Below are 23,304 nucleotides of genomic sequence, written 5' to 3' on the forward strand. Positions count from 1 at the left end.
CGTTGCCCTTAATGTTCGTTTATTTATTTTGCCTTTTCTTTTGTTTTATCATTTTTTTTTTCCAACCACTCCTGTCCTCTCACTCAAACCCTCCTTTAACTCACTACCAAAATAAGAGCCGTCAGCTCCTCCTCAAGACATTAGTTGTACCAGCCCAAGTTCCACTAGTATTTTGGTAAGTTGGCAACCTCCACCAGTGGAAAAACAGAACGGCATTATTACTGAATACTCCATCAAGTATACCGCAGTGGATGGAGAAGATGACAAACCTCACGAGATTTTGGGAATTCCTTCGGACACTACCCAATACCTTTTGGAACAGCTGGAAAAATGGACTGAGTACCGGATCACTGTGACAGCCCACACAGACGTCGGCCCCGGCCCCGAGAGCTTGTCCGTGTTGATTCGAACCGATGAAGATGGTATGTTGCCTCTGCTACGTCAGTTTGCTCCCTTCTGACACAATCTTGGTCTGCTGTCTTTTGATAGGCTAACAATATCCCATTTTTCTCTGCTCATCTTTTTTACCCAACATCACTTTTTGCCAAAGACCTATCTTTGTTACAGCCTGGGATTTTATTTTTTTATTTATTATTTTTATTTTATTTTTTATTTTTTGCTTTCAATCTGAACAGAGTAATTTGCTTCCCTTTAAACGGACAGCTGGCTCCTATGACCTTGCAATCCAGGCTTTTCCTCTGTACCTCCATCTAAAGTCTTCTGCATTTTCCTTGGCTTTTTTTTTATAGCCACTTCTTTTACATTTTGAAGTTAACTTTTAAAAACTGCCTTCTTATCTTCTTGTTGCCTTTTTGTCTTGCATATTTCAGAAGCACTGATGCTCCGCATTTAAGTTTTGGCATTTGTTGTATGGAATACCTTTGATATGAGGAAAAAAAGAAGAAAATCCATGTAATCAAGAATCTTTTTTTTTTTTCTGCTAAAAAGAAACCTTTAAAAAAAAACACACAGCAACCAACAACCAGTTTTTGTTATTATTTCAATGCTATACCTCTTTGTGCTTTAATGCTTTGAACCTCAAAGCATCTTCCTTGGCTTTTGTACATTTTTTACATGTTTTTCTATTTCTCTGATACTCTTTTTTTCTTCCATACTTTTTTTTGGCATTGGTCATGTTTTTTGATCTTTTCTTAAAAGGTAGAGCAGATTGGTTGAGCATTTTCATTGGTTGAAAATGTTTGTATTCCACAAAGGAGACATAGTGGGTCTGCCCATTTTTTTTAAAAAGGAAAAAAAAAAAAAAAACCTAAGTAAAGAAAATGCTGTGACTGGGTGGGGCAAGTGCCTATAATTTTCTTTTATCCGATGATGTTGTTCCAGTTCCTAGTGGTCCTCCTCGCAAAGTCGAGGTAGAGGCTGTCAACTCAACATCTGTTAAAGTCACATGGCGCTCGCCCGTGCCCAACAAACAGCATGGCCAGATACGAGGCTACCAGGTGCATTATGTGAAGATGGAAAATGGGGAGCCCAAGGGCCAGCCCATGCTGAAGGACGTCATGCTGGCTGATGCACAGGTGAGGCTCTGTTTCCGTACCTGTTTTTCTATGATACTTAAGTCCGTCTCTTGACATGGGCTCATTTTGATTTTCTTTACATTTAAAAAACCTCGTACAGAATCCTGTACACAATGTGCATACGCCTTCTCAATCAGAGTTGCCATCAAGTGAGAAAATAAATTGTAGTGAAATGACACATCTGATTAAAAACATGTTAACTGTTTTCTTCAGATGCAGGTACTCAGCTCTCTATAGCTGTATCTGAGTTTGCCTTTCTGACCTCAAACTAGATTTAATCAAATCAAGGGGAAGAATTCTGAGAAGCGGTTTTGCTGATAGCATCTACTCTCTACTGTATTAAAACTACTTAGAATTAAGTTGACCTAATTTCTAAATATCTGAGCTCTCCCGTTGAAGAACAGACATTCTTTTTCGGGAAAGGTATCCTGATAGTATATTATTTATAACTTCTTTATTAAATTACATATTTGGTGAAAAGAATTGTTTCATTTCCCAGAAAATGAAGATAATGACCATGATAAAAATGAGAGTTTCCCAGGGAATAAATGGGATCCTTATGTTGAGCCAAGTTAGGAAAAGTATTAGTTGTATGTGAGAAATTGATCCTAAGGCAGTTGTTTATAACTATGTAGTCATAACTTGGTTTTGTGATCGGTTGTTTAAAACAACATTAATTTGTCCATAAATTAGTGATTCAAAGATAGTACCATAATAAATCCATATGTCATTTTTTTTTTCTAAAAGGGAGAGGAAGATTTCAATCAATGACTGCAATGATGGGGATTATACATAATGGACTAGTCAGCAGTCGCCAACCTTTTAAGACCTCACGGACCACCGGTTGGCGACCGCTGGACTAGCTTATCTATGCTTGCTCCAAGATTGATGAATAGAGAAGTGCTTTGCTTGTCCAGCAAATCGGTAGCTGGGCATGGCAATGGCTGATATTGGTGAAAATTTGAAACATTTCTGTCCTGGCCTGTGTAGCTCAGTTGGTTGAGTGTCATACACTGCATCAAAAGGTTGCTGGTTCAATTCCTGATTGATGTTTCACTCTCATATCACATCTATGTTTCTTTCTTTCTCTCTCTCTCTCTCTCTCTCTCTCTCTCTCTCTCTCTCTCTCTCTCTCTCTCTCTCTCTGCCTCCCTCCCTCCCTCCCTCCCTCCTTCCCTCTCTCTCTCCCTCTCTTCCTCCCTCTCTCCCTTCTTCTTCCCTCCCTCCAACTCCCTCTCCTTTTCTCTCTCTCAAAATCAATTAAAATATTAAAAAAATAAATTTAAAATAATTTGACACATTTCAGTAGAAAATTCCTTGTTTTATATGAAAGTGAGAAAGATTATGAACCAAGTTGTGAACTACTGCTCCAGGTTGCCAAACTTTGAATCTTTGCCTCAATGAAAAGAACAGGGCAAATAAATAGCCCTGTGGCCCTGAGGAAATTATTTACCCCAAGTCTTGACATAATCAACTCACAAAGATTCTTATGTTTGCTTCAGTCTTGAAATACTCTAATAAATGGAGCTGGATTAGTGGCTAACTTCTCAACCTTGAAGCCCGTTGTATGGTTTTGGTTTAGAGGTCAGTTCTGTAAATGGGGTTGGAGATTCATAGTGTCCCTGAGATCTCGGAAAGGGGCACTGGCTTGCTTTTTCAAATTTTTTATTTGTGCTGCCTGTAAAATAGAGCACTCTCATAATATGAAATAAAGCCATCAGTACTTATGTTTTATTTTGTAAGTCTGCTTCGATGTTCTTCTGTTCTTAGATAATATTACATTACAGAACTGTAGTTCTGTAGCTCTTTTCATTGAGACTGTGGTAGGTAATGGAATCATATAATACAAAATTGCCTTAAACGCCACTCAATCTCCTTTTTTTCTTCTCTTCTTACTTGGCTTTTCTTTATTAAGTTGCTGATTTTCCTTGTGTATCCTTCCCTTTTTTCTGCTCATCTCATATTTTCTCTCTAAATATTCATTGAAATTTCATTACATCTTGCAGGACTTCACCAGGACTATAGGATTTCAGTATTGACAAGAGGTGTTAATATTAGTAGTGACTTGAATTAACTATGTAACTTAAAGAAAAAGTAAAAATAAATGTCACAACGTAGTGTGCAGTAGCTTTTTGCTATGCCTTCTTAATTTATCCCAATGGAAAATTTGGAAAATAGGCGGTTTTAGTGGTAACAACACAGAGCATATTTACTTTTGACGTTTCAATTGGGAATGAAGGTGGCAGCATAATGCACTTAAACTCTTTGGAATTTGATTGTATACACTGTTTCAATTGCTTTTATTTTTCTTTTCTTAAATCTAACAAGGACACCATTGCCTTTATCGGGCTACAAATTTCTCTTCATTTCTTTTTATTTTGTTTCTTTCTCCCCAACCTTCTTAATCTCAATCAGTGGGAATTTGATGATACTACTGAACATGTGAGTAATTTTTGACTGCGTTGTCAAAACAGATGATAAATGCTTTTTTTTTTTTCTGATACTCCTCTTTCATGTATTTGTGATATATCATCACTGTTTGACTGCATGAACTAACCAATTATTTTTAAATTACCTTTACTACATTATACTTTATATTTTGGTTTGGTTTTGTGACATTGGCATGGTGCTACTGATTGCATAAGAAATATCATGAGCTCATCTTATTTTGGTGGCTGCTACTAACTCTGCCTTGTGACACAGTTAGAGGAGGCATGCTTTAAGTGGCGGCATCATGGACTCGAGCTGTCAAGTTGTATGTTTGTTGTAGGCTGCTCATAAATCCGACTCAGTAGATCACATGAGGTAGATCTGGCACCAATTAAATCTATCCAGAAATGGCAATTCTCTGTTGTATCCATAAAACTTGCATTAAACTTGAATGAATCATGGCAAGAAGTAAAATGTATCCCACTGAGGGAGCAGTTTTTAAAAAGAATCGATTGAGTGGATTATGTTATTTATTGAGAGCTTATTCTATACTAGTAGCCCATTTGCAGGAAGAATCCTGCAAGCAGCCGCTGCGGCCGCTGCCGTTATGGCCACTGCACCTGCACCCGCAGGCCGCTGCCGCCCCGCCCCGCTCCGCCCTGCTCTGCCCTGCTCCACCCCGCTCCACCCTGCTCCACCCCACTTGGGCTTTCCCTCTGGCAGCCACCTTGCTTTCCGATTTTCCTCCCTCTTCTAAGTTGTCTTCAGTCTTCACTCCTCCCTCCCTCAGTGTATGCAAATTAGCCGCCATCTTTGTTGGATAATTTGCATACTCACCCTGATTGGCTGCTGGGTGTGGCTTGCGCTGGTGGGCATGGCTTGGGAGTAGCAAAGGTGCGGTCAATTTGCATATTACTAATTTATTAGGTAGGATATACTGAGTGGCCAGATTATTATGATCTCTGAACGCATAATAATCTGGCCACTCAGTGTAGACTGACCACAGAGTTGGGATTTTAAAATAAGGTTTTTCCATGTATAAGAATTGCATTGTGGGTAGTTAGAAAGAAGCAAAGGACTTACTAGCCAGAGGCTGGGGGCCACTATCTTTGGTCCCTTGACATATCATGATTTGCAAGCTTTCCCTTATATATAAGTACGCTGAGTGGCCAGATTATTATGCGTTCAGAGATCATAATAATTTGGCCACTCAGTGTATGGTACTGTGGGGGATATAAGATGCGGCACTTGCCTCTTAAGTGCTTATAGTCTGGCTAGGAAGGATGTAAAGTTTGGAAATGTTTCATAAAATACAATATATGTGATGACATCAAGCAATGTGTAATTAATTAGTAAATGAGTGACAACGTCAGTAAGCATTTAGAAACACTAGACCAGACAGTGGAAGAGGTCCTGAAAATTTAGTTGAGAACTAAAAGGATAAGCAGGGATTGAAGAGGTGAAAGTGTGTGTGTGTGTGGGTGTGTGTGTGCACATGCACACTATAGAGTTGGAGGCGGGAACATATTTTTTAAAGGTGAGCAGATTGAGGCAGTCACAAGTGTCATATAGTCAGGTGACAGTGAGCTTGCCAGTTTGACAGAAATCAAGGGTTCTGGTTAGTAAGTTATGCTAAATATAGCCAAGAAATCAATCCTATCTAATAAAAGAATAATATTCAAATTAACCATCACTCCTCTACACCCACAAGCCATGCCCCACCAGCCAATCAGGAGCAGATATGCAAATAAACCCAACCAAGATGGCTACAGCCACAGGGAGCAGGAGGGAGGCTTGGGTTTCTCCAGCAATGGAGGAAGCCAAGCTTTCCGCCTGCCCTTGCTGGCCTAGGGCTCCACTCAAGGCTACAAAGTTTCAATGATAGGAGATACATAAATCCAAACAGAAATGGCAGCAGCCACGGAGCTGGAAAGAGCAGGAGGCTAGGGTTGCCCCCGGTGATGGAGGAAGCCAAGCTTTCCACACACCCTGGCTGGCCCAGGCCTCCACTTAAGGCTACAAAGTTTCAATTATAGAAGATAAATAAATCCCAACAGAAATGGCTGCCACCACGGAGCAAGCAGAAGGCTTGGCTCCGCTCCAGGCTACAAAGTTTCAATTGTAGAAGATAAATAAACTCCAGATACCAGGGCCTCTGCTTGGGTCACCAGGGGGCGTGGCCGGCCTGCAAACCACCACAGGCCCCTCGCCCAGGCTGCCCCACGCCCCAAGGGAACCCCCACCCTTATCTGGGACACCCTTCAGGGCAAACCAGCTGGCCCCAACCCATGCACCAGGCCTCTATCCTATATAATAAAAGAGTAATATGCAGATTGACCATCACTCCAACACACAAGATGGCTGCCCCCATGTGGTCAAAGATCCTGCCCTCATGTGGACACAAGATGGCCACCACAGGGAAGTGCAGTTGGGAGGGACCAGGCCTGCAAGGGAGGGCAGTTGGGGGAGATCAAGCCTGCAGGGGAGGGCAGTTAGGGGTGACCAAGCTGACAGAGGAGGGAAGTTGGGGGCGACCAAGGCCTGCAGGGGAGGGCAGTTAGGGGTGACCTAGCTGACAGAGGAGGGAAGTTGGGGGCGACCAGGCCTGCAGGGGAGGGCAGTTAGGGGTAACCAGGCCTGCAGGGGAGGGCAGTTAGGGGCAAACAGGCTGGCAGGGGAGCAATTAGGCATCAATCAGGCTGGCAGGGGTGTGGTTAGGGGGTGATCAGGCTGGCAGGCAGAAGCAGTTAGGGGCAATCAGGAAGGCAGGCAGGCGAGCAGTTGGAAGCCAGCAGTCCTGGATTATGAGAGGGATCCCAGATTGGAGAGGGTGCAGGCTGGGCTGAGGGACACCCCCCCTCCCGTGCACAAATTTCATGCACTGGGCCTCTAGTCTTAGTATAACGTTGAAAAATCAATAGCATAGCAGTATTTGATACAACTTTGACCATGCCTCATAGTAAGAAATGCATTATATGTCACCACCCATGCATTAGTTTAAAATAAAAGTTTTTCAAAATAATACCTTACCTTTAAATATATATAAACTTTAATAGTTTGCATTCAAGTATATTCTGTTTCTTTTTTTCAATGCGGTCATGACTGACTAAATTGATTTCATGTCTTACTCAGTGGGTCATTACCTGCAGACTTAGTGGAGAGATTAGAAAGAAAAAAGATAGTAGAAGAGGAAACAGATAGAAAGAGCTCTTTTGCTAACATAGCCACACAAGGATAACAATTCAACAGAGTCCAGGCAACAGAAATGGAATAAGGGATGTTTATGATCGATATTTTAAAGAATTGGCAAAAACTGGCTGACTAGCAAAGAATTTGGGGAAGAAAAAAGAGATCAAAGCACGGCTTCGAAGTTTTGAAGGTGCTCCACCATTCGTTAACGTAAAGAAGTAAAGGGAGGAGTCTGCTTCTGGGAATGTTAGTTCAGCGAAGCTTGAGGGCACATGTGACAGCCCAGGGAAACCGTCCAGCAGACGTGTGCATTGTATGTCTACTGGAGGAAGTCAGGGCTAGAAGTGGATTCGGGATGAAGACAGAAAAGCCTTTAAGGTTTGAAAATGAATGCAGTTGTTGGTCGTTTTTTTCTTGTTTTGTTTGTTTTGAACAGACCAGGGACTGTTACAGAACATCCAGTAATGCCAACTTTTAGCAAGCAAGGGCAAGAAGTGGAGTGGGATAGGAAAAGACAGAGGGAGGAGCTGGCCGGCCATGGTATCAGGCACCCTAACCCTCAGAGGGTAGGAAGCCACCAGGGAAGTGTGCCCTCAGCTTAAAGAGAGAAAATGTAACCTGAGAAGGTGCGATCCAGGCAGACAGAGATGTAGCCAGCTGAGATGGTAGGGCCACAGAGGGCTTGACCAACTTCAGATTGCATTGTTTACAACCTCCTGTCATCCGGGCTAGAGGAAGGACACGAGTAGTTAACCTACTTGTATAACTGGGGAATTTGTACAAGGCTCAGGGGATATAAACTTCTTGCCACACAATTCGGCGGCAGAGCCAAGCCTTGCTTCTTTTTGCCTCCCAGCTTCGCCTGCTTCCAGCAGCAATCAAGTAGCATGTGAAGGGGGCCATTGAAAACAATAAGGTTGGCATTTACCCATCACGGTTTTTTGGACTGGCTATTGTCTGCCACAGTTTAAAATGCCACTCTCGGGTGGTTCACTTGGTTTTTTATATTCTCCGTAATGTTAGTGAAACCATTCCAAGTTCCTGAAAATAAAATTTCTCTCCCAAATTTAGTCCATTCATCTGGCAGAATAGTATTCCCAATGGCTCTTCAAGATGGAATCCGAAATACTGGAATTGCCACACTGTTGATACTCCTACTTTTTTGAGAAAAGCCCATTGTAAAAGCTGTCATATTTGGGATCACTGTCAACCATTGAGTTCTATGGTGCCCATTACAGCCTTGCACAGAGAAGTCCTACTGTCTCACTCACATTGTCTTCAGATATGGGAAGCAATGGCATTGTACATTTTCTTAAATTTATCACACTTCATTTGAAAACATAACTGTACCAAAAATCGGAAAGGGTGTGTTTTTTTAATTCATTATTGCTCGACCTCTGTGTATCTCTAAAAATAATTCTAGGACAAATCAATAGTTCTATGTAAAGAATCGTGTAACCTCCAATTTGGATGAACAGTTCTCTGTCTAGTCTTAATAACTATCACAGCTTCGGGCCTTTACTAAGACAAAAACAGAGTTTTAATAAATAATGTTGGTGATATTTAACATTTTCTAAACAATTACTTGAACAATATTTGTGATATGGCAGAGCCAGTCCTTTTATTTGGTTTTAGATCAGAAAATTATTCAGTCGAACAGAAGATTGTCCTGCGTATATAGTGATTATTGTTCATAGTCTCCACGATCAACCAGTGCTATGTTTCATGAGTCCCGAGAAACTTACCTGAATCTCAGGATGTCAGGATGGCTGATCTGTCAGGTCCAACAGATCAGCCATTTGGCAAGATGGGTCCAGGGTGGTAAAACAGACTGCGCTGGCATCAGCCCATCCGCAGTCTGTGGGCCAGGCTGTAGGGGATGCACGTGGAGAGCTGCTGGCAGAAAAATCACCGCTAGTTTATGGATTGCTCACTAGGAGCCAGGCGTAGTTCCCATCATTTACCTGATGTAACCCAGTCAATCCTTCGGTAGCCCTATGCGGTCTTAGTACTCATAACTTTCACGTGAGAAACTGAGGCACAGAGTTGAACTCATATACCTTGGATCACCAAGCTTATAAATAAGGGGAAGTGGGTTTAAATTTTAAGAATTCAGGCGCTCTGTCTCCAGGTTTTATGTTTTTAACTACTTTCCCTCAGAGCTGCCCTACGTGGGCTGACCCCACTTCAATGTCAGCATGAAACCATCGTCCATAGCATGAGCTCCAGGCATGCAACTTCCAGTGCTTGGCATGGCTGCAGGGAATGCTGAAGCATGCACAGACACGCTAGCGGACGCCTCGATTTCCCCCCCAGAGCACTGGGAGCATGTTTTGAATGCGTGCCATTCTCCTGTGTCATTTCAGGACATGATCATTTCTGGGCTGCAGCCCGAAACTTCCTACTCCCTCACCGTCACAGCCTACACCACCAAAGGAGACGGCGCTCGCAGCAAGCCCAAGCTGGTGTCCACCACAGGAGCAGGTAACCCAGCTGTGCCGCTGTGTACCTTGAACATGTTTGGGGAGGCAGGAATGCTGATTTTCTAAGTGGGACGAGTGGCTTCTCACCCAGGGGGGAAAATAAGCTCTGATCAACTTTTTGTTTTTTTGATATATATATACATATATGTGTGTGTGTGTGTGTGTGTGTGTGTGTGTGTGTGTGTGTGTGTGTGTGTATTTCAGAAGATAAAAACAAGAACATGGGGATATAATTTACCTAAATTATTTAGTCAGTCCTTTAACAGATACTTTTTGGAGCATCAATTATTTAGAGCAGTGGTTCTCAACCTTTCTAATGCCGCGGCCCCTTAATACAGTTCCTCATGTTGTGGTGACCCCCAACCATAAAATTATTTTCGTTGCTACTTCATAACTGTAATTTTGCTACTGTTAATGAATCGTAATGTAAATATCTGTGTTTTCCGATGGTCTTAGGCTCTCCAGCAGCCGTTCTCAACCTGTGGGTCGCATTATGATTCATAACAGGAGCAAAATTACAGTTAGGAAGTAGCAACGAAAATGATTTTATGGTTGGGGGTCACCACAACATGAGGAACTGTATTAAAGGGCCGCGGCATTAGGAAGGCTGAGAACCACTGATTTAGAGCATTACTGGGCATACATCGGTCAGCAAAGCGGACTCGGCCCTCCTGCCATTTGTTTTCTGACCAGGACTAGCTACTTAACAGTGGACAGATCAGTACAGAATAAAATGTCAGTGAGTGATAAACTGAAGAATAAAGGTGTGTGGGCCTTAAGCATAGGGCAGCCCCAGGGGTTATTTTGGAGTGAGTAATGGGAGGTCTCTGTGAGGCGGGATATTTGAGCTGAGGCTTTCTTTAATGGGGTGAAGGAGCAAGTCTCAGGGGGTTCAGAGGGCACATCCTCTAGGTAGGGAAGGCACTCAGCAGCTTCAAACTCTCCCAACTATAAACCCTGGTCGAGGAGCTGCCATCTGCAACTAGGTGTTGCCTTAGTTTTATTTTTCGTTATTTTTTCCTCCTCCCCCCTGCTATGGGGGTCTTGAGGCAAATTGCACAAAAGATGGGGAACAGAAAAGAGAATGAAGAAAAGAAAAAGGGCTAAATATCACATTGTTCTTTCTAAAGAACAAAGCTCAGTGTTCTTGAGAGTTACTGTGGTTGGCCACAGTAGGAAAAGCCAGAATGAAGGAAGGCCTGGCATTGTAAAACCAATAAATTAAGAGATGATTATAAAAGGATTATCCTCCTGTCCCTTTCCATAGAAGTCTCCTCTGGAACACTGAAACTGTGATTTGATTTACTCCTTCAAAATCACTCCTCACGTAACTTTTTAGGAACACACCTTTAGGAAAAGGCATACAGGGAAGAACAGCTGTGATGGGGAGCACCCTCCTGGGTGCCATGCTCACTGCCAAATTTGTCTAAATGTCATAAGATTTGCCTCACATCCTGCCACCTTGAACTGCCTCAAGCAGCAGGATTACAGATGGCAAAATTCCTTCAAGAGAGTCTTCTGGGCTTTATTTTAATGTTTTAAAGAATGCCATTGGATCAAGCTAATTTTTTGCCTTGCATAGGAGATACATGTTCAGCGGGGCACACTAACTGTCTTGCTATGGAAACAACCTCTATTTGAATATAGACAACCAAGGCTAAACTCCCGAAATTTAATTTCAAAATGAAGAAAATACATCTACTCCCATATTAATAACTGTGTCTTAATAGGCCTGAAATGTTTTACATGAAATCATCAAACTCCCATTCTCATAAGATGGGGGTCCTATAATGAGCAGGAAAAGTATAACCAGAGGATGTGGATCCTCGCGAAAGGGATAATAGTGTCTATTTTATTATCTATTTTAAAGATTAGCTCCTCACTTTTTAGTCACCGTATCGACATTTATTTATATATAAAATTATTTTGGGATTTTCATTCACAATTTCAGGTCTTTGTTAATCAATGAGGACTTAGATATTAAGGTAGGAAATACTTAAAATGTAGATGTCTGCACTTTTGTTTTCTTGAGACCTTCCCACTGAGCCTGGGTTGGAGGTGGGAGAATCCACATTTATAACCCCTTATAGAGAAAATCTGTAGTTTTCTTTGCTGCCAACCTACCAGTTAAAAAGCACTCCCCCCAACCCCCAAAAAGCATTCCCCAGTCATGGTTTATCCCCAAGTAATCAGTAAACTCATTAAATTTTGTTGTTGTTTTTGTATACTATTACCAAAAAACCTGATATTTATGTGACTATGAAGAATTATTGAGTTTATCTCTCATATATGAGCTTCAACTAAACCACAGTTTTTAGGCTATTTAGTAATTGCTTCCATGGAGAATTCAGGAATTCTCATGAAATTTCATTTTAATAGCAAAATTCCTGATTGTAGTATATATTAATGTATAATATAATATTTCTAAAATTTGTGAACAATCATATCTTTGAAACAAAATGTACTGGCCATCACTTAATCTATGGAAGATGTAACTTGAGGGATGTCTTTGAATAAAGTGTTGGCTTTTACATTTCAGTGATTGTGACGTTTTTGTAGTTTATTTGTTAATTCTTACATTGTCCTGTCTCATACTATTGCGTGAAGTCTTGAGATTTAAGGCAACCAGCAAATTCATTGGTTTGAAGTTTTCTCTATATTTTTGCATAAATTTCACTACTGTACTGAACAGCTATGGTTTAAAGCTGATAGAAAAGACAACTATGACATGGAGAATTTGGAAGTAATAGGCTTAGGCCAGAGAATTATGATTTTTTTTTAAATTTATCTTTATTGTTGAAAGTATTATAGATGTCCTCTTCTTCCCCTAATTGACTCTTTCTAGCCTGTAGGTTTCCCCCTCTCCCCTCCCCAACCTTCCCAGGCCTTCACCACACTATTGTCTGTGTCCATGGTTTATGCATATATGCATATAAATTCTTTGGTTAATCTCTTCCCACCCACACACACCCATCCTCCCTCTGAGATTCCACAGTCTGTTCCATGTTTCTACGTCTCTGGATCTATTCTGTTCATCAGTTTATTTTGTTCTTTAGATTCCACATATGAGTCAGATCATGCGATATGTGCCTTTCTCTGGCTGGCTGATTTTGCTTAGCATAATACTCTCCAGGTCTGCTTCTTCTTAGGTACTAGGTTAAACGGAAGCTTAGTTTAGAGGCAGTGGGACCAACAGAGTGCCTCCGTGGATCCCCAGTGATTGCTATTGCTAGGAAGTAAAGGGTGACAACACTCCGTATACCATTTCTGAAATTCTAAAGGATTTTTAATAGAGAAGAATCTAGTAAGGGAATAAGAAGAATGTAAAAAGCAAAAGGGAGACGGGATCACATATATGCCATGGCATGAATTAGAGTTAGCTTATTTACTGTGCAGCTGGGCTCTCTCTGCTTCATCACTAAGACACTACTAAAATGACCCCCACGCTCTCCTGAGTTAGTATCTAATACTCTTTAATCTGCCTGCTCTCCAGCTCTGATGCTGGAGGAAGCAGGACCATTGACCTTCTACTGGATAACCTGTAAAAGTGGTTCACATATAACCTTAAGGCACCTGAAACCTTGAGCCAGACTCCACATACAGTACCACCTAATACAACTCTTCAATTCCCCACTTAGCATATGCAGATACCAGAGAACATAGACCCTGCACTATCCATCTTTATTTTACCACCCAGATTCCTGTGTGCCAGTGTATAAGTCTTTCATAAAGTGAATAGATGGTATATGTTTAGATTTTCTGGAAATCAGAAATGGAATGGAATCAATATGTGGAGATTCAGAGAATTATTTTTTAACCATGTATTCAGTGTTGTAGAACTCTCCGCATTCCTTTTCCCCTTTTTTCTATCTGTTACTTGGATGAAATACTCAGAACCCTTACCCAACTTGAGGTACTTCTATTCTTCACAGATTTGTGGAGATACTGAGTCATTCGCGTCATGTGGCTGGCCTCCCCTGAGGTGATACTGGTCTTCTTTCTCTAGCTGCCTCAGCATTCCTTTCTTTCTGGAATTCTTTACTTGTGTATGGTGGTGTTCAGGGACTGGTTGTCTCATAGTTTTCAGGCTTAGTGAAACTTCTGCCCAGGGAAGGAATGACCTTGCAGGCTTGAATGGGGAGCAGGCTGAGATGCTCCTGGCAGGGCAGTGGAAATCAGTAGATCAGAACTGACTCTGACTTCTTTTATTTTTAAATATCTGTTAAATTGATTGGGTTGACATTGGTCAGTATTAACATATAGGTTTCATATGGGCTGACTCTTACTTCTAGAGCATTACTTTGATCCCATGATTCAAGCCCACAGCATGTATATCCCCAATTAAGAAAGGGCATTTAAGCAAACAAAACATTAGTCCCACCTAAGCTTTAACCACAGAAGAATGATGAACATTTTTATAAAGCCAGTGTGTTTTTGTCTCAGAATTTACTGGTCCATTATATTTCTCCAAATTTGTACCACAGCAGAAGTATAAAGTGAAATACCAGATAATAAAAACATATTGTTATTTGAATGACAAAATAGTATAAATATTATTAGAATATTTGTGGTTTCTATCAAGAAAACTAGCCCTAGCTGGTTTGGCTCAGTGGATAGAGTGTGGGCCTGCAGACTGAAGGATCCTGGGTTTGATTCCAGTTAAGAGCACATGCCTGGATTGAGCGCTCGATCCCCAGTAGGGGGGCGTGCAGAAGGCAGCCAATTGATAATTCTCTATCATCATTTATGTTTCTTTCTCTCTCTCCCTCTCCCTTCCTCTCTGAAATCAATAAAAAAAAGAAAAGAAAGAAAACTAAACATGTTTGATTAATCCTAGCTTTACATGCATCTTATAGAAACTGTATACATACTTACTATGCAGTTCCTTGGAACCAGAATTTTTGATAAATACGTTTAATAAAATATATTGTATCTGGAAAATGTTGAGACTTAATAGTTATTTTTTATCCCAGTAGTTTGAACTGGGTTTTGTTTACTGAATGATGTGTCCTCTGCTGAAGGCCCTAGTTTTTCTCAGCAGAGCCTCACGTGTTTAATCCGTGACATCATTGACCCTTCTTGAGCAAATTGTGTAAATCTTATACACACATGAAGGGGAATTTAAGGATGCCTCTCAGTGTCTACCTTAAAGTGATTTTTTAAATGAAAATAATTTTAAATATATTTAAACTAAAAATACAGTAGTGCCTCCTTAGCTACCAGGGCTACATTACAAGACCCCCTGGGGATGCCTGAAACCAAAGATGGTACCAAATCCCATTTATACTATGTATTTTCCTTTACATACTTGTTTAATTCATAAATTAGGCACGGTGAGAGATTAACAATAGCTGCTAATGAAATAGAACCAGTCTAACAATATATTGAAATAAAAGTTATGTGACTGCTCCCTCTGTCTCAAAATAGCTTAATGTGCTGGAATCGCCTTTTCTCTTAAAGGAGGCGCTTTAATGCTTCTCTCTGGCCTATCTGAATTGGCAGCATCACCACTCTTTCACTTTGGGGCCATTGTGTTCAGTAAAGTAAGGGTTGCTTCCACACAAGCACTGTGATGCTGTGACGGTCCGTCTGATAACGGAGATGGCTCCTAAGGGACTAACCTACAGTGTGGAGACATCGAAGGGAGGGTTCAAGCCCTGGGCAGGATGCAGTGGGGTAGCTCAAGATTTCATCGTGGCTACTCAGAATATAAAACGTACTAGTATGGATTGTTTATTTCTGGAATTTTCCACTTAATACTTTCGGGCTACTATGGTTGACCAAGGCTAACTGAAACTGAAGAAAGCTACTGGAAATGGAATAATTCAGACGCTCTCCAATTTATGAATGACTTGTAGTTTGAGAATTTCTTAATTGATTAAACTCTGTGCATGCATATTTTCCTGAGAAACAACGAGTATACAATTTTTGGTTTGGTTTGACTTGGTTCCTGGGCCAACTCTCAACACACACACACACACACACACACACACACACACACACAATAGCCATTACAAACTTCAGGAACTATTCTTCCCATGCATTGTGGGTTAGTTGAGTTATATGAACTTACCCAGCATTTGGACAAAACTGTTACTTCATTGATGAAGGATACAATTACCTTAATGAACATGTTCTTAGGCAAAGCATACTACCACTGGGGGTTCAACTTTCTAAAATATATGATGAACAGGTTAGCCAGGTCATTACCAAGGTCAGTATACTATGTATTTTCTTATCATCTTTCTGGTTTTGTTGGTTTTTTTTATTTGTTTCTTTTTTTTAAATCTCTATCCCCATAATACTATTTGTCATTGCCAGTCTCCCATTAGTGCAAGCTTTCCTTCCTTTCTACCGTCTTCCCTTTCCAATCAACTTTGCTTTGTTTTAATTTTGCTGATACTCTTCTTCCTCCCCCATTTGGGTCTGTCCTCAAAGAAACTTCTAGCTCTGTGCTTTTTACCACTGTCCTTCTGCGTAGATTCCAGGCATAACTGCTTTCCGTTAAAAAATTTTAGTTGTACACATCTATTGAATGAGTAGATTAGAACTCTTTACATATCTAACTTATTTAACTTGAAAAGAATATAAATTATGTAGCCCCTTCCTATAAGAGGTTAGTATTTTGATGATTGAGAATTATGTTAATAGTAATAAAATATTAAACTTGTGTGAAGACTTTTACATGCATTTTCTGATTTAATATTCACAACAACATTATAGGGTGTTTCATAACCTAATTCCTGTATTAAAGATGAAAATTCAATGAGGATGACTGGTATGGATAGTAAAGTGTAAACAAAAATGTAAATTAGAGCCATAGTTAAGTCACAATAATGTTATTTGGAACTACTATTTTTTTGTAAATTTATAAGCAGCTTAACAATATAGTTAGTTATTTGGACTGGAGAGTCAGTGGACCTGGGCTTGTCCTATAGCTTGCTCACTGATTACACATCTGACTTTGCACTGTGTCTGGCTCTCTGGGTTTCCTTTTCTTATTACACAAAATCAAGATACCTAATGAGAACGTGTAGTCAGGAGTAAGGACCGTAAATCAAATGAAACAGTACATGTAATGCTCTTAGCAGTGTCTGGTACATTGCATGCGACCGATAATTAAATGCGTTATACTTGTTATTATTATCTGCATCTAATTGGCTAATCTGCACTTGTTCATTTCTCTGTGGCATGCACCTTTATGCGTGAAAGTCTAAAATGTGAAGATGTTAAAATATTTCCTCAAATTATTATTTTAGTAATTCCTATTTTGTGTCCATTGTCACATTCTAGCAGTTCAGCCTACTTTAATAGAGTAGGACAAGGAGCGCATTGCCACAAAGGTATACAGACCAAGCATTGCCCCCCCCCCTTTTTTTAAAAAAAATAACGAAATGAGAATGCCTGTAGAGTGGTGTTTCCATTCAGCAGTGATTGAAACGTGAGCATCCATGTATGTTGGTCTTACCACTCCATCCGTGTGCTTCAGTCCCAGGGAAACCCCGGCTTCTGATTAGCCACACTCAGATGAATACTGCTCTCATTCAGTGGCACCCCCCGGTGGACACATTTGGACCCCTTCAGGGCTACCGTCTAAAATTTGGCCGGAAGGATATGGAGCCGCTCACTACTCTTGAGTTCTCCGAAAAAGAAGATCACTTTACAGCCACAGACATCCACAAAGGAGCGTCGTACACCTTCAGGCTCTCAGCCAGAAACAAAGTGGGCTTTGGGGAGGAGATGGTGAAGGAGATTTCTGTCCCAGAAGACGTCCCAACTGGATTCCCTCAAAACCTCCACTCAGAAGGCACCACTTCCACCTCCGTCCAGTTATCTTGGCAGCCACCTGTCCTGGCAGAGAGAAATGGCATTATCACCAAGTATACCCTTCTGTACAGGGATATCAACATCCCTCTCCTTCCAATGGAGCAGCTTATTGTTCCCGCTGACACCACTCTGACACTCAGTGGCTTAAAACCAGATACCACATATGATGTAAAAGTACGTGCTCACACGAGCAAAGGGCCCGGGCCATATAGTCCCAGTGTCCAGTTCAGGACACTGCCTGTGGATCAAGGTAGGATTTGTCTGCTTATGGCCTTCCTCCTTTAAAGGAATATCGGTCTTTGGAAATCAGTATTTTTGAAGCTATAAATAACTGATCGACCCATTCATGTTAATAGGTTCAGCCAAAGTGCAAAGGTAACGTATGTGAAACTTAATACGTTTTGGATGCCTTAGATTTCAGTTATAGAATGCCAACCAAGTCTGGCTGAGAGCATCCCCATGTCCTCAGGTAAGGAAAGCACAATATAGTTGACCGAAATGGACAGAAAGGAGAGATCTTTGTGAGAATGATGTGTGTAAATGAATGCTCTAAACAGGTAGGCAAATCACCACTTCTCTCTCTGATCCAAGTAGAAAACATCTAGCGTAAGCACTGTGGTCCAAGGTGGTAAAGGACAGGTCATGGTTTTTAGGAGTGGTTTAAATACACTGTTTTTCCTTTTCCAGCAGTGTTCGCAAAAAATTTTCATGTCAAAGCAGTAATGAAGACTTCAGTGCTGCTGTCTTGGGAGATTCCAGAGAATTATAATTCCGCCATGCCTTTCAAGGTAAGTGGTTTCCGACTGTGTCAGAAATCACAGGCAAAATTGGAGGGGCCGGGGGCAGTCCACCTGGGTGAGTCACCACAAAGCAAACAGACCGCTTTGGTTCTGGAACACATTCTTGCTCATTTGTGGCTTTCCCATTCTGGACTGAGTCTGGCACTTCGGCAGTGTGGCCTTTCCCCTCTGAAGAGGGGGCAGGAGCTCAAGCCCAGTGCTGGCATCCCTCTGTAGGTGACCTAGTATTTGCACGTTAAACTTTTCACATCTAAGCTAGTGGTTTTGTTTTTCCCCCAGAAAAGGAAATGTATATGGTTTCTACCTCTATATAATGCAACAGATCTTAAAAATACGCTTATTGGCCTGAATTCTTTAGACATTTTAAACTCTAGTTGAGAATTTAAACTCCATGGAGAGATGGTGAGAGAAGCTCGCAAGAAGTACAAGGCTATGAAATAAAGAATAAAGAGGAGAGAAACATTTTTGAAAGTTAAAATATATTTAGGAACAGGAATGGAAACGTTTAGAAAAAAAGTGATGTGTATAATACATTGGAAACCTAAAGCATTTCCGCACACGTTCCATTTCTGTCACATACAACTGACAAGTCAAAATTGAAAAGTTCTTGTGCATTTCTTTGTGTATTTTTGCTAGAGTTAGACATATTCTATCATTACACAGTCAGAACAGAATGAAAAATGGATGCGATCTCTAGAACTTGTGAGTACTTATTGGCTTAGGAACTATCCCGAGATTGAAATTGATCTGGTATGCGTTTTCTATAAGCAAGTGCACGTGAGTTTAGAAAACATACCTAGCCTCTCTATGATCGGTGGTATTTCCCTAGATTCTCTATGATGATGGGAAAATGGTAGAAGAAGTGGATGGTCGAGCGACACAAAAGTTAATTGTCAACCTGAAGCCCGAGAAGTCGTACTCATTCGTGCTGACAAACCGTGGGAACAGTGCTGGGGGGCTGCAGCACCGGGTGACGGCGAAGACTGCGCCGGACGTGCTGCGCACCAAGCCCGCCTTCATCGGGAAGACCAACGTGGATGGCATGATTACGGTGCAGCTGCCCGAAGTACCTGCGAATGAGAATATAAAGTAAGTTGCCTGAAGGGTTAGGGCTGAAGGGTAGAAATGCCAGGAAACGAAAAAGGAAGTTAAATCTCAGGGTTGTAGGGTTATAGAAGAATACATCGCTGTACACAGAGTAACAGAATCTTCTACATAGGCCTGTAGTTTGGTTATTCACTGCGCTGTGATCTGGTGTTCATTGTAACACAGATTCTCATTATTTCAACCTTTAGTATTTTGTGTGTTCCAGGAACAGTGTTACTGAGGAAAGGTAGAGCGGCCAATAGAATATGGTCGTTGCTGTAAAGGAGTCTATGTAATGATATATGGAGGAAGGTGAATAGTTGAATGGCTCTGATACGTGGCAAATTATTGTGGGGGTGACTTATAAAGTACAATAACACTAAAAGAACTTTGGGGGATTCGACAAGCAAATAAAGTATATGACACTAGAATTTTATACATGTGCTGAAAGAAATTTCAAAAGTTAAAATTCAGAATGACATGGGAAAAACATGTAAGTGAAAAATGCAGGTTTTCTGGGTTGAATGGAGCACAGTGGGCCTTCAGTAGAGAGTTAGATCCAGTCAGATTAGTAGTTTGTTGGTTGTATATAGTTAGTTGGTTGTAACCAATAGAATAGATACCCAGCATAGCTCATTAGTTATAGCCAACAGAAAACAAAAGTATTGACACTGAAGTGTATTAAGTATGAGCATGGTGGAAGGCCATGGAGAATAAAAAAGTTGTGATCCCTGTCCCCAAAGAGCTTACCATAGAGTGGGGGACACAGAGAAATAGATGTAATATGTGTTAATGATAGAGTTATATTCTCAAGAGCAGCCAAACTGGAATGGAGAGGGTCAAGGAAGTTTCTGAATTTAATTTTGAAGGACAAATAAGAGGCAGGAGGAGGTAGCAAGTACAGGACATAGAGTAAAGCTTGTTAGGAAGTTAGGGGAACTGAGCCAGGGCCATAGCAAAGGAATTGTTGAAGAAAATTTACAGTAAGCACTTTCCAATGCTCCAGAAAACTTGAAAAATAGGACTGAAAAAAATTAGTTATTAAAAAGTAAAGTTATAAACAAGAAGATTTTGCTATTGTGGTATTTGTGAAATTTAGGAAACAACCCTTCCTGAAAAAAAATTTTCAGTTACTATTTTTTCGATAAAATAATTGGATGATTTCAACCAGATGATGAAATTTCCAAAAGATTATTATGAAAATAAATTCACTGAGAAATAAGGTACCCATTTTTGTTCACTCTTCTCTTTCTGTCATTCATAAAATTGGAAGAGAGAATGAACTATTAGTGTAATTTTTATTCCAACAAGATTTAATATGAAAGTGTGTTTATATTTGTCCATTGACTTGTTTAAATATTCTGTTGATTTTTTTTATCTCCCACCATAGTGCCAGACAATGTTTCAAGGGTTTAGTGGGGATAATGCAGACTTATTCATTGATATTACACAACATAGATAATTAGGGGATTTGGACATGTAAAAAGATCTGTTGAAGTGGAGTACTGTGGTTCCAAAGATTAGATGGCCACAGGAGGGGGGCTCCTGATCCTGCTTAGGTAGGAAAAGGGGTCCTGGAGAGAGTGACATCTAAGCTAAGGCTTAATGAATGACATGCACTTAGCTGGCCCGTGGAGTGGGGGTGGGGAGACACTGTTTCAAGAGGACAGCATATGTGATGGTGCCTAAACGAGAAAAAGACTTGGCATTTGTTACTCATCTATGTCTTCTCCATCCATTGTGACTTTTTAGTTGGCATCCAATGAACATATATCCTGTACACACTATATTTCCAGCACTAGAACTGGGAATAGAGAGATGACTGAGATAAAGCCCTATCTTACCATAGGAGAACAGAGAAAAGGAATAGGTAATGTGAATATAGTGGGAGAAGTCTGCCAAGGACTGTGAGTATAGAGATTTAGCCCAACTTGGATGTCAGGGGAGGAGGTATCTGGAAGGATCTAAGATCTCATCTGAGTGTTGAGGGATGAAAAAGATTTAGAAAAGTTACAAGAATTGCAAACAATGAAAGAATAGGGGAAAAATATGGACTCTAAATTCAATCCATTAAAAAAAATGCACTGACTATTCAGAGAAAGAACAGTTGAAAGATGAGAAGAGAATAATATATTTTGTAGTATTTACTATTGGTTTCCAATATTTTACTTATATGAAAAAATATTTCAGTGGATATTTACTATATTGGCTTGGTAGAATGTGTTAGACGTTATTGGGAAATGGCATTTTAGTCCATTGGTGGAAGACTTTTGTTTCATTTTCCAAATTCTGAATGAGTTGAGAATATCACAGAATCTAGTCTGTTTTTTGGTGTTTTTCTTTAGCTTGTTCAATTTTTTTTTTCTTTTCGTTTTCTTTATCTACTTTCTCCTCCTATATTTGAAGTGGGAATCAGGGAAAAGGCATAAGAGTTTGGTAACAAAGAGAAGAGACCATTAAGAAACAGAAAAAGAAACCAAATCATTATGGAACACAAAAAAATGTTCTAGAAATAAAGAGATTCTCCAAAAAAAAAATATTCTAGCTGCTCTGGGGAAAAGAACAAAAGACTAAATTAGAAAAGTACTTGAGAGGGAAAAGGATCTGAACTATAAGAAATGAAAGAGCAAATCTCCAGTTAGAAAAAAAAGCACCAAGAACACCTAGATAATTTATATTTGGGGGCTTCTTACAGCAGCAAGTTACCCATTCTTTCTTCTAGGTTGGTTTAAGTGGGATGGTCACATATTACAAGAACCTGTGTGCCAAGTAGTGCCACTTGCAGTAATTGGCAAGTACAGAAATTAGAGAGGAATGTAGTTTTTTCAGTATTTTATGGGTGAAATGAGGGGAGGAAGCAATTGATTCCAGACCTATAGGTGGGCTGCTAACTTTTATTTAGGTGAATGCTATCTAGAAAAATGCTTCCATTTGTTTTCTAGCCAAATGCAATTTTGGTGATTGACGAGCTGTTTTGTTTATCAACAAAACCCATGCTTTTCTCATTTCCAGCCACAATAATTGGGAGTCTTGATCACTGCCCCCAACTCCTCACCCCTTGCAAACCAATCTGTCCCTGGGAAATGTGATGCGGACTTAGCTCCTTCTTCGGAATTGGTCCACACTTGATTTTTGTCTGGAGACGCAGAGGCGCTCCCTCAGGGAAAGATCCCATTTCCCAGGAAACAGCAGGTTCTGATACCAGGAATTTTGTAGGGCTTCCGCCTTTAATTTAAATGCTTTTCAGAGGCAGGGGGGTCAGGCAGAAAAATCTAGCAAGCCCACAGTGTTTGAGAAGCAAGTTGTAGTCAAAACTTCTGTGAGTTTATAGAGCAGGATTTTAGTCCGGGTGGTAAGAAAAAAATCCCACAGATTATACTAAGAGAAGGTACCTAACATAAGCTAATTTCACTGTAGCATTTTATATTTATGAGAAACAGAGATGAGGAAGGAGGGTATTTTATGAAAGTTTACATTTCTTTGGTCTTGCTAATTTGGCTTTCAGATTCTCTACTTTTTCTTCTTTTTTAAAAAAAAGATATTACTTGGAAGCATGGCTTACAATGTTGCTTCATAAAATTTGTGCCGCCACTATTAGCAGTTTAATGAAGTAATATATTATCTGTTTAATTTTTAATGAGGAATAATTCATTCATCACATGTTGTCATTGAGGTGGTAAAGGCTTGAATTTGTAAAGTTCTTTACACTGAACTGAAGATACTAGAAGGTTTCATTTAAGCCTCACAATAACCCTGTGTGGTGGGCATCCTTCTCCCCATCTACACTAATAAAAGTGTAAGATGCAAATTGACCATACCCTCGCAAAGCCCACCAGCCAGTCAGGAGTGAGTATGCAAATTAACCCAACAAAGATGGCGGGTTAATTTGCATATGCAGGCGTTCCGCACCACCCCAGCCACTCTGGGCCTCTGAGCAGTGTGGGAAGGCGGAAA

At 40.5% G+C, this 23,304-nt stretch overlaps 1 protein-coding gene across 1 annotated transcript in view; it reads left to right on the forward strand.

The window, feature by feature from the left end:
- Positions 1 to 23,304, forward strand: part of PTPRD (protein tyrosine phosphatase receptor type D) — a 335,371-nt gene that overhangs the window by 155,688 nt on the left and 156,379 nt on the right. Inside the window, exons 11-16 of the mRNA XM_054727642.1 lie at positions 117 to 422; positions 1,342 to 1,535; positions 9,521 to 9,638; positions 17,127 to 17,714; positions 18,152 to 18,252; positions 19,094 to 19,353. Coding sequence (XP_054583617.1) covers positions 117 to 422; positions 1,342 to 1,535; positions 9,521 to 9,638; positions 17,127 to 17,714; positions 18,152 to 18,252; positions 19,094 to 19,353 — 1,567 coding nt within the window. The remainder of the gene's footprint in view (positions 1 to 116; positions 423 to 1,341; positions 1,536 to 9,520; positions 9,639 to 17,126; positions 17,715 to 18,151; positions 18,253 to 19,093; positions 19,354 to 23,304) is intronic.

The sequence above is a fragment of the Eptesicus fuscus genome, chromosome 15 (genome assembly GCF_027574615.1).
Source record: "Eptesicus fuscus isolate TK198812 chromosome 15, DD_ASM_mEF_20220401, whole genome shotgun sequence".
Taxonomy (NCBI): Eukaryota; Metazoa; Chordata; class Mammalia; order Chiroptera; family Vespertilionidae; genus Eptesicus; species Eptesicus fuscus.